We start from the raw sequence: 12,130 nt of genomic DNA on the forward strand, positions 1-12,130 counted from the left end.
ACATGAACAAGTAGTGGAAAGCACGAAATATTTTTTCAATAGATATTTACGGGCTTTTCTATGAAAGGTTTTATAACATATAAAAGGTTATAAGCGTTCAATGCAGCTGTTTGTTATGACGGAAAGATTATTGGGGTTATTTGGTATGTTGAAAGTCTGCTGGATTATCACTTAGTAATGCATTTTATTTTTGTAAACAAATATAACTACTGAGACATTGTGAAGCTTATGAGTTTGTTTTGAAATGTAAGATTAATAAAATGAACCAAAATTGAACTTTTATGTCTAATTATGCTTCGAAAAGGGTACTAAAATATGTAAATGGTATATATGAAAGGCAGTGAAAAGAAACGAAACGAGAGTAGAATTTTTAATGAATTCAAGTTCGACGGAAGCGGGCTTCACTAACGCAACAACCACGCAAGTACAAAATGTGCAATTCTGATTTGATTCAGGTGCATTAGAGAATTAAATGCGAGTTCAGGATTGAAGCACAAGAAGAAAACAAGGGAAAAACAAAAAAACTGTTCTGGTGTTTCATTAAACAAGTCAGTTTAGCTGAGCACAAACTGAAGTTGTGAAGTACAATTATTTAGGAATTACTTAAGCTGGAAACCACCTCCGGGTGCGGGATTTATCTCGCTGTGTTGAAGACTTATTGGTGACCTTTGGCCTTTTCTGCTCTTAAACGCATGCCCCATTTCCATTCTCAATTTTATATATACATGATGTTTTCATTAGCCGCAAATGACAATATTTCGTATCAAAAAGGAGAATTTTCATCAACACTTTTCAGCGTTTAATATAAATTAAATTGTATTATAGATATGTATGTATATACAGCAATAGATAATGGTTTTGAATCCTTATATCGTTATTACGCCAAGTCAATACACTATTACTGTCTTAAACACTGAGACTGATTATAAGACGTTTGTTGTCAATTTCTAAATAGTCTGTGACAAGAACAAATGTTAAATTTTGGGGAGAAACAGATTTTTGTGTCGGTGACTACCTCATGAAAGTTGGTACAATTTTAAGTGGTTGGCGTAGCGGTCAGTGACTGTTTATCACATGAAAATAAAATTATTCATGTCTGCTCAAATAGAACGAGTGCGTTATAAATGTTCGTAAACCACTACGTCTCGACATAATCATGTGTCTCAGCTTCTCCATATTGTAAAAGTTAAATAATTCCAGTTCCATAAATAAAATAACATTTGTAAATTTTGATACGACATTAACTCTACGTCATTGGACTTCTTATCTATTTACTGTACGTCGTCCCGTTTACATACAAATAAACTTTGTTTTTAAGTATGTGGTAAAATATAGGAAACCAAATTGAGTTTGAAATTGTTAAAATTTTACTTATATACTAGTCAACAAAAGAAACGATACACAAGTTTGCATTAAAATCTATCATAAAATATAATAAATAGGACTGCTGTTAAATTATCCAATGAAAAACAATCCTTTACAAAGACAAGGATACGATTAAAAGAATTTGACCAATTTGGAAAGTTACAAAATGCCGAGTTATTGAACACAGGGTAAAATTTATTTTGCGGAAAATGAAAAATCGGCACTTAATTTCGAAGATGGGAAGTAAGTATTCAAATATCTGCAAAGGCATTCAAAATTAAGAAGACCGACCATGTTTAAATTTAAAAGTTTTAAGTTCGAACATCGATTTAAGAATTTTTGGGTGAAAACACGATTTTTGAATTAAAACAAAGATTTAAAAAAATAAATTTCTCGCGTGTTTGCCTTTAATAAATCAATGGTTTTTTTTTTTATGAGAAAATAGCATATTTAGAAATTAGATCAATAGGGCAAATGTTTACCTCGGTACCGTGTATCAAATTACAGTATATATTGCAAATACATTACTTGTATCGTTTCTTTTGTTGACTAGCATATTAGCGTTTGATGTTACAAAATAAAAATTGAAATATGCACACAAATGGAATGAAACTTACAATTGTATTTATTTGTTTATCTAATTCATGTATCCTGTTATTTTTAACTGTAGCAATTATAACGCTATTAAACTAGAATAAAGGTTGTTTTATTGGAAATATTTGTACACCTCTTTCCTGCATCACTGGAAACCTGTTATTTACACTGACGATTATAGAATACAAATTGCTTAGTTTTTTTTGCGAAATGTATATTTCATTACATTATGCGTGTACGATGGTTTCTGATTTAATGCATTTATACTGACATTCGCCTAGTAAAAGTTTACCTTGCATATATAATCAGCCCATTTATAGATAAAATCAACAAAGAAGAAGATGCATAATATTTTTATTCTTTACGATTATAAACCACCCAAATGATTACCTTGAAACAGTTATTTTTTTATCTTTCAAACATCACGACTATCCCGGAGTTAGCAATTATAATTGTATTGCCAAAGGTTTAGTATGAATAAGTTACATGTGTGTTTTATAATATATAATTAAAAAAATCACGAAAAATTTAACCTATTATGTGTTGCTCTCCTAGCTATAAAATGTATCCAAAATCAAAGATGTGGAACATATTCTATCATAATCATTTGGTAACTAATGCAATTAGTGTCTTTTCCATGCCCGTCTTGAACATAAAAACTAAACTAAATATAAAATAAAATAAACAACACTCATAATGCTCAGGTTGGTTGTCATCGTGCAACACAGTTAATAACACATGTAGGAAAATCATAGAACTACATTTATCATAAAACACTGTCAAACATCCAAACATACTATCCACACTCATCTGTGTCCACACTTGTAATATATAAAAATAAGTTTTTATTCGTTGAATTGATGTGGTTTCAAAGTAACTGTATGTGCGACAATCGCATATGATTGATTGATATACAAACATGCTTAATTTTACCCTAAAAAAGTATTTCCAATGTCGTGTTTCAGTGCTATGTCTGTTTAGATACGCAGGGAATTTGTACTCTTTCGTGAAATTCATGTGAATTTTTAAAATAAAGTTATTCTATTAACATCTAAATTCTTATTCAAGAAAAATTATGAAAACTACCAAATTGTTTTTGTAAAGTTTAAGTTCAATTAACGTGAGATTCATGTGAATTTCAATTAACTAAAGCACATTTGCACATTTCTGAATTTGATCTTCAGCCAGTATCTAGCCATCGACCTCTAGATTCTCATGTTCTGTCAGGAAAGCCTGATGTTCAGCCATTGCTGTATTTTTTACTATCTATAATCTGTCTGTACTAGCATACTATACCATATTAAAATGAGGAGATTTGGTATTGTTGCCAAACAGATAAACTATTGTTTTTCAGATATTTTTTTAATTGATTTATTTTTTAGGAAGCACCTTACATGATCAACCTTTTGAATACAACCCTACGGACTGGGTCCAGAGAATAATCAATAACAATAGAAGAGGGGTTTCCCATAAAGCTCATAGCATCTTCTGTGAATTAGACGTCCTTCGGAAACATAATGATAACTACGAATGGAAAGAATCAGCAAGGTAAAAATAAAACTTTAAGACCAAATTGAATTGAAGGAGTTTGTCAAAGGTCAAACTGATATGTTAGATATGCAAATTCGCCCTTTTTCATGAAGTCACAATAAGAAATTCTGAAGAAAGCAAGAACATTCGATGTCATATTTGAGTTTTAACCAATGAAGAACTGAAATCAAATGAACTACTTTATTGATTGATGCATTTCACTTAACGTGTTATTTAAAGCATCATTTAAATATATGTCGTGCTTTGTTTAACATTTTATCAATTAATCCATTGTTATTATATTCTAAATTGAAGATTGATTGATTGTTGATTTGATTAGAATAGTGAATGAACTATCTACATACATATTAATAGATAAGGATTGCTAATTCTTAATTTCAAATAAGCTATCTGCACTGAAACACATTGTTACATATAACTATTACCATAACTATTCAATTGAAGCAGCTGAGAGTTAAAAGTTTTTGCATGTATTTTCCGGTTTTACAATCAACTTAAATTCCGTAAAGAGGAATATGTTTACCACATATTTTTTCATTTTATTACCAAGATTAACGTCAGTTTTTATTTTGAAACAGATGGGTTAAATATGAAGAAAATTTGGAAGAAGGAGGAAAACGCTGGTCCAAGCCTCATGTTGCCTCTTTGTCTATGCACTCGCTGTTTGAACTGCGATGTGCTTTCGTGGAAGGTGTTGTTTCACTAGACCATGATGCCCATTCATTATCTAATGTCATAGGTAATTTACTACTACCATTTATAATAAAAATAAAAGGGTTTTCCTATATACCCTATTATGAAACCCTTTTCGATGCCTGCCGAAATTGTTTTGTACGATTAAATTGGCACTTTTGGTAGAGGATCGAGACCAAATGAAGGTATTCTTAAGACATAAAAAAAAATGTAACAACAAACAATTCCTACCTGCCTAGCATATTTTTCTTAAGGAGAAAGGAACATTAAACTCGATTCCAGTAATGACTGTAATGGTTAAACTATTCTTTTTAGTTAAGTTCGATCTCAAATAATAGTCAGTGATATCTTTGTCCTATCCATTAAAGAAATGTAATACAAATGTGTTTTTATTCTGAACGAAAAGATAAAGTCTTTTTGGACGTGTTTATTACAAAACTCATCTATATTAACTTTTGTTTTCTTTTTATTTGAACTACAGACAAGCTCCTTGAAGAATGGCAGGACCAGAACGATATGGACACAAGGTTACGCCCACATCTTAGGGATATAATGATGGCAGGACATAAACACAGCCATATCAAGCGTTCGAAGGCGTCTAAAGGAAGCAGAACTCTGTCTGATATTTCTGATGAGAGATGTACGATTTTTTTCATTAATCTTTCAGTTTAATAACAATTTTGTTAAACTTATTATTAATTAATGTAAATTCTGCAATTTATGACACGATTTCCTAAACTTTCATGAAATTCATTTTTCACTATGCTTTCGTATGCTGTCTATAGTCATGGTAACTAACCGTTAATAGCCCAATACACATACAAAATGTAATTAATAGATCAGCCGAAATACAAATTTGAGCTTGAATGGAATAGTAATAATTAAGAAATGAACGCTTACTGGTATTCCATAGTGTTCTGATATTTTTTATGTAAATCTTTTAATAATATTTGTAGCGGAAGCAGAAAGGGGAGGAAATGGTTTCAACCTTTCATCAAGTGCCAGTCTTGCAAGTATGGATAGCTCTGGCCTACAGAGTGTTCCAAGTACACAAGATCTTTCAAATGACCCAACCAGTCCCAGTTATAAGGTGAGATATATCTTCTATTAGTTCATTTATCATGTTCGCTAGCCAAGGGTTACGATCCACTCCCCTCCTCCTCGCCCTTGGCTAGCGAAGATGTAAATATATGTATATAACTATGAATATAACTGATAAATCTTGATCATGGAACATACAACTAATTATTTTCATTTTCCTTGCAATCCTTACGATTGCACATGTATTCCCTTCATAACTCAAAGTACCCAATACATCTTCATTGTTTTAAAGACTTGACAATATGTTGAATTAAGTTTAATATTACAAAATGTTTTTTAGCCCAATCTGAACTTTATGAGGAAGATTCCAAAAGATGCCGAAGCTGCCAATGTCATGATTGGAGAAGTTGAAGACCTTGAGCAGAGATTGGTTGGTTTCATGAGGCTTAAAGAGCCACGTCTTCTTGGTGATGTAACAGAGGTAGCATTGCCGTCACGCTTCGTTTGTTTCATGTTAGGACCGAAAGGAAGCATGACCCAGCTGATGGAACTCGGAAGATGCATATCAACTATGATGGTTGACGAGGTGAGATATTTCTTTGAATATGTATGACTGATTTCAGTATTAAGTTCATGATTTTATCTTTCATAATGGTGCCTGGTTTAAATGATTTAACTGGTGCAGAAGCCAGTAAAGTGAAACAGTTAAAGAATTTGAAAACGGTGGTTGCTTTACATTTTGAAATTTCTATTTGTGTAAATTGTATTTTCAAAATTCCTAGAAAATTAGATCTGGGTAAATTGTATTTTAAACATTCCGTGAAAGTTCCATCTGTAGATAATATATTGTATTTTAGACATTCCGTGAAAGTCCCATCTGTAGATAATATATTGTATTTTAGACATTCCGTGAGAATTCCATCTGTAGATAATATATTGTATTTTAGACATTCAGTGAAAGTTCCATCTGTAGATAATATATTGTATTTTAGACATTCCGTGAGAATTCCATCTGTAGATAATATATTGTATTTTAGACATTCCGTGAGAATTCCATCTGTAGATAATATATTGTATTTTAGACATTCCGTGAAAATTCCATCTGTAGATAGTATATTGTATTTAAGACATTCCGTGAAAGTTCCATCTGTAGATAATACATTGTATTTTAGACATTCCGTGAGAATTCCATCTGTAGATAATACATTGTATTTTAGACATTCCGTGAGAATTCCATCTGTAGATAATATATTGTATTTTAGACATTCAGTGAAAGTTCTATCTGTAGATAATATATTGTATTTTAGACATTCAGTGAAAGTTCTATCTGTGTGTATTGTAATTTGACATTCCATGAAAATTCCATCTTTATAAATTGTCTTTAGATATTCAACCTGTGTACATGAAATTTTGGATATTCCGTAAAAAAATCCATCTCTGTATATTGTAGATATTCCGGGAATTAGCTTACAAATGTCACGAAAAAGAAGAGTTCTTGGCTGGTGTTGACGAGTTCATGGAACAAGTAACAGTTTTACCACCTGGGGAATGGGATCCAAAAATTCGTCTGGAACCTCCTTCAAAAGTTCCATCTCAGGTATAGCATTTCACTTTTTCATCTAGTTCATCATGTCTATTGGTAGATGATTTCAGTTGTATCATATGAATAAGCAGAATGTGAGACATCCACAGTATGAAACGGCAACACACATAAAAAAAAGTACGAAGACATGATTATGTATAATACTTATAAGTCCATTGGGATATTGAAAATCCCATGTTTTTCTAAATCAAATTTCAAAATATATTTAATACTAACAGCAGAAAAGCAATGAATTTATTGAATCCCATGTAATTCTTCACATTTTGGTTATACAAATGACACTGTAGCTCTAAGGAGAGGCAGCGGCGGATTTGCAAATAAGTGTTTTGCAAATTTAAAGTGTCTAGTGTTAGTAGTTAAGATGTATTTTCCGAGTATTTTTTATTGTTTTGAAGATTGATTCATATTATTATGAAACGCATCAACTGAAAATATTATTTTGGATGAAACATGAATTACTATGATATTTTGTTTCTGTTAAAGAATTTTAGAAAGAATTCAATAAATCCGTATCTTGGGAAACTTTTACCAGCAGAGGAAGAGGGAGGAGGACACAGTATAGATGACCCAGCACTCACGTGGTCAAAAATGTAAGCTTGCACTTATTTTAAGAACATTTTAAAAGATTGTGTATATTGAAGTTGAATATCTTATACGACTGTCTCTAACAGTTATTCTTTAATAAATGTAAATCAAAGCTAAAGCTGGTCTATGTTCTAAAAATACATTGACAGCACCATATTGCTGTGTTAATTATGTCAATGATGGAATATGTCAGTGACGGGTTTTGTTTTATTTGCAGACCATTCAAGGGTTTGGTAGATGATATTAAACGAAAGGTTCCACATTATCTTTCTGACTACAAGGATGCCTTACATATCCAATGTTTTGCTTCATTTGTGTATGTGTTCCTTGGAACATTGACACCAAACGTTACATTTGGTGGATTGCTCGGTCAAGCTACTGATCAGTATATGGTGAGTTTTTAATTCATATTTTCCAAGAAATAGTTTGTATTGTATTACTTTTTGTTGACACTATATTAATACTAGTACACGATATTACACCCTTACAATACCATATGATCTGTTTTAAATAAACTCGATATAGATAAACATTGTCTACGTCAGACGTCTACAGAAGACTCGCCAGTGACGCTCGAATAAAAAATGCGAAAAAGACTAAATAAGTCTCTTGTGATGAGTTGTCTATTGGCAACCATACTGCGTCTTCTCTTTATATACAAAATACGAAGTTGAATAGTATTGAGGCCCTCTAATTCCGAAAGTTTTTATACTCGATTACCATTGAAAATATGTCTCTAACGCAATTTTTATAGTATTTCTTTCATTCAGAACTCTCTTAATGAACATCTGCTCTGTGTGTAAAGGGAACGATGTATCTATCTACGTTATAATGTAGAAGTGACTTCTATTTTAAGTGATTTTTATTTTGAAATTCCAAGAAAAGAACATATCGTAAATTTTATAATATAATTAATTCGACATTATATTGCTTTGTTTCTTGACTGATATAGACCAATGACAACACAATAATCATTATGCAGATGGGACCAGTACTAAACGACAATATATATTTTTATTGTTAGGGAGTGATGGAGTGTATATTTGCAGCAGCTGTTACTGGTGTATTGTTTGCCTTATTTGGTGGTCAACCACTGAATATTCTAGGAAGCACAGGTCCCATGTTAGTGCTCGAAACAATCATCTATAATTTATGCAAGTAAGTATATAATTTAGATCTATTGAAAATTAAGATTTTTATAAAGCATGATTTAACAATGACTTTTCTTGCAGATATAACGGTTGGGATTTTAGCATGCTTTAACATATTTCTTTACTTGCAGAGATAATGGTTGGGATTTTATGCCGGCGAGATTCTGGGTAGGAATGTGGACTGTACTATTCATTCTAATTATAGTCATATTCAACCTGAGCTCAGTTGTCAAGTATATCACTCGATTTACAGAAGACAGTTTTGCTACACTGATTGCAGTGATATTTATTGTGGAGGCCTTCAATAAGTTATTTGAGATACAAACGAACTATCCTATTAACTTTAATCCTGATGATCCCATCCCTTTCAACTGTTCATGTAGCAGTACATGTAATGACAACGTCACAACAGCGCTCGGGGGTCTCAGCTTTGGAGCTCTTACCAACTATACGTGTACAGGAACAGAAAATTTTACCACCAGCAATATGAGTATCAACTGGAAGGGATTGACACCATCCGCATGTAGTGAATTTGGTGGAAGCTGGGTGTGCGATCCTAAACAATATTATGGCGATGTATTTTTCCTGTCTGTTATTCTTTTTGCCGGAACTTTTGGAATAACAGTCTTGTTGATTTCATTCAAAACTAGCTCACTGTTTCCAAATGTGGTAAGTGTACCCAAATATTGTGTGTTCTTTGTAAAGGAGACTCTTGTTGCACACAATTTTCTCTCTCTAGTGATTTCCTGACATTTCATTTCAATTCTGCTTACTTGAATTAATATGAATGGAGGAGATGTATAATACAAAATTAAATATAACTCTCATACAGATCTGATGTTCAATCAATTCATACATGTTATTTTTGTTTTATTGTAGTGGTTTTTGGACCTAGCTTCAGAGTATTCATTTGTAATTTCCTTCAATCTTTATATCATATGTTCTCATCTGAAAATGATTGTCAATAAATACCTGAACATTGAAAAAAAATAATAATGTTCTAAGCATTAGTTGAATACAAAGGAAGCGAACCCTTAATAACTTCAATTATCCTGTTTTTCTCAGAAAATAGGAAACAAGTTTACCAGAATCCACATAAATATTTTATTAAATTGAGTTAAAGATTTACATAGGTAACATTTCATTGTAGATTCGTCAAAGAGTAAGTGACTTCAGTGTGTTGATCGCCATTGTTTCCATGGTGTTACTTGATTATTTCCTGGGTCTCCCGACACCAAAACTTACCGTACCAAGTGAATTCAAGGTAAGTCTTTATGTAAACAAAGTCGTTGCAAATTAATAAACAATCTTTATCCGTAATGCACACTGATGGGTAAATGGTATCAAAGAGGCAGAATATACAAAAAAGGACAAACACAAATCATTAGTCGAAGAGAAAAGATGAATAGACATAAAGTAGCTCTTAGAACAATGCATAAACATCTAGAAAGAATGATGATCTTCGTTTAACAAAATAGAAATGTAAAATAGGCAAACTGTCAATGTGAAAAAAAAGTGTAATAATAAATGACAAATGCTCGCAAATCAGGCTAAAAAAGTGTAATAATAATTGACAAGTGCTCGCAAATCAGGCTAAAAAAGTGTAATAATAATTGACAAGTGCTCGCAAATCAGGCTGAAAAAGTAAACTTACAAATAATAAATGTCACTTTACATATGTTTTATAGCCAACAAGACCAGGTCGTGGATGGCTGATTAGCCCCTTCAGTGACAAGAACCCATGGTGGTTGTATTTGGCCGCTAGTGTTCCTGCCGCCCTTTCAACAATCTTAGTCTTTTTAGATCAACAAATTACTGCTGTGATTGTCAATAGAAAAGAACATAAATTACAGGTGAGTTCCTATGTTCAACATGAATTGAACGGTTCTGCAAATAACCATTATAGTACAAACTTTATAGATGTCACATTTGGTAAGAAATAAATTTAACCTTGGATTTGTTGATTTGCTAAACTGGTTCTCAAAGATATAAAAAAAAATCATAAAAGCAATATTTATTTATTAAATTCAAGCTTATCTGTTTTAATTAGATCGAATTAGCATGTGTTCGTGAAGCAATACTCATTTTATGGTAAATTAAAGTCTTTTGTATATTTTGTTTTGCAGAAAGGGGTTGGTTACCATTTAGATATGTTTATAGTTGCAATTACTATTGGTCTTCATTCATTGCTTGGTCTTCCATGGTACGTTGCTGCCACTGTGTCTGCACTTGCTCATGTCAGAAGTTTACAGAAAGAATCTGAATGTACAGCTCCAGGCGAAAAACCAGTGTTTTTAGGAGTCAGGTAAGAAATTTCATATTCACATTTCTATAGTTCAGCTAATTCCACATGGTCTCTCATTGCTAAATGAATATTTATTTTCACGTTTGAATGCGTACTCTGACACAATAGTGTACTGCTTGTTTTTGTATTGTCTAACATGTTCAGTAAAGTAATGTTATTTGTCTCAGTATAATGCCCAAGTGATAGAGTATTGTCATGTATCACAATGAAATATCATTAGGTTCTATCTGTTTTTTTCGATAACTTTTCATTTTATATAAAAATCATCACACACTGTGTTGACTCTAAAAAAATAACTTATATTACTGTGTTGACTCTATTTTGTTTAACTTATATGTCGGCATTGTTATCCTAATATGTGTTTACAATTTTTTTTTACAGAGAACAGAGAGTAACAGCTTTATTTATTGGTATACTAAGTGGTTTGGCTGTACTCATTACCAGTGTTCTTAGGGTAGGTTTAAGAAAACCTTTATTTTATCCTTTTGATTTTTCTACAAATATTGATTGGCTTCCTATGAATCCAGTTTGTTAGGTAAATATACAGAAATATGTAAATCAGTACAACCTTGTACTAATATTACAAACAGTGAAAACAACTTATTGATCTAGTTTGATTCTTGAGATTTACAGTCGAGTGAATGAAACATTATATGCAATGATTTTAAGTACTTTTTTACATCAAATTATGAAAATGATTATCGGTAACATTTTGCAATATGGGACTCTAGGTTTGTGTGTGTATAAATATTTTTTATTATTATGTAAGATAAAATGCTTTTAAAACTTTTACTAAATAATTTCTTATAACATCCCGTCTAGAAAATTCAGGAAAATAGCTTTTAAGAATGTCTTTTTTTTCTTCATTTTGATGATTTTTTTTATTGTAGATTATACCAATGCCTGTGTTATATGGGGTCTTCTTCTTCATGGGATTTTCAGCATTGCGAGGACAACAAGTAAGTCTTAATAATACTAAAAACAAAATACATCACGCTGATTTGGTTACTTATATTGCAGTTCAGATGTTTGATAAGGTATGATAGTTAAACTGATTCTCTTTTCTGTTTTTCAATTGGAGGGATACAGCTTATTTGCACTGACTCAAACCTGTCTGCACCAATCTTATAATGAACAAAAAACCAGCATGCACAATAATTTATTCTGGAGACATCAAAAATACAAAATTTGAAAAGAAATATATATTAAATGCAAACAACTGCAGATGAAAGTATATAAACC

At 31.6% G+C, this 12,130-nt stretch overlaps 1 protein-coding gene across 5 annotated transcripts in view; it reads left to right on the top strand.

Annotated features, from left to right (window-relative positions):
• Positions 1–12,130, top strand: part of LOC139512815 (electroneutral sodium bicarbonate exchanger 1-like) — a 28,499-nt gene that overhangs the window by 13,732 nt on the left and 2,637 nt on the right. For all 5 annotated transcript variants that reach the window (XM_071300739.1, XM_071300741.1, XM_071300740.1 and 2 more), the window contains 15 exons: positions 3,342–3,507; positions 4,089–4,249; positions 4,685–4,843; positions 5,160–5,293; positions 5,585–5,830; positions 6,695–6,841; positions 7,331–7,437; positions 7,650–7,824; positions 8,457–8,590; positions 8,715–9,252; positions 9,734–9,847; positions 10,272–10,436; positions 10,710–10,888; positions 11,270–11,342; positions 11,779–11,847. In XM_071300739.1, coding sequence (XP_071156840.1) covers positions 3,342–3,507; positions 4,089–4,249; positions 4,685–4,843; positions 5,160–5,293; positions 5,585–5,830; positions 6,695–6,841; positions 7,331–7,437; positions 7,650–7,824; positions 8,457–8,590; positions 8,715–9,252; positions 9,734–9,847; positions 10,272–10,436; positions 10,710–10,888; positions 11,270–11,342; positions 11,779–11,847 — 2,567 coding nt within the window. The remainder of the gene's footprint in view (positions 1–3,341; positions 3,508–4,088; positions 4,250–4,684; positions 4,844–5,159; positions 5,294–5,584; positions 5,831–6,694; positions 6,842–7,330; positions 7,438–7,649; positions 7,825–8,456; positions 8,591–8,714; positions 9,253–9,733; positions 9,848–10,271; positions 10,437–10,709; positions 10,889–11,269; positions 11,343–11,778; positions 11,848–12,130) is intronic.

This window comes from Mytilus edulis, chromosome 2 (assembly GCF_963676685.1).
Source record: "Mytilus edulis chromosome 2, xbMytEdul2.2, whole genome shotgun sequence".
NCBI classification, from domain to species: domain Eukaryota; kingdom Metazoa; phylum Mollusca; class Bivalvia; order Mytilida; family Mytilidae; genus Mytilus; species Mytilus edulis.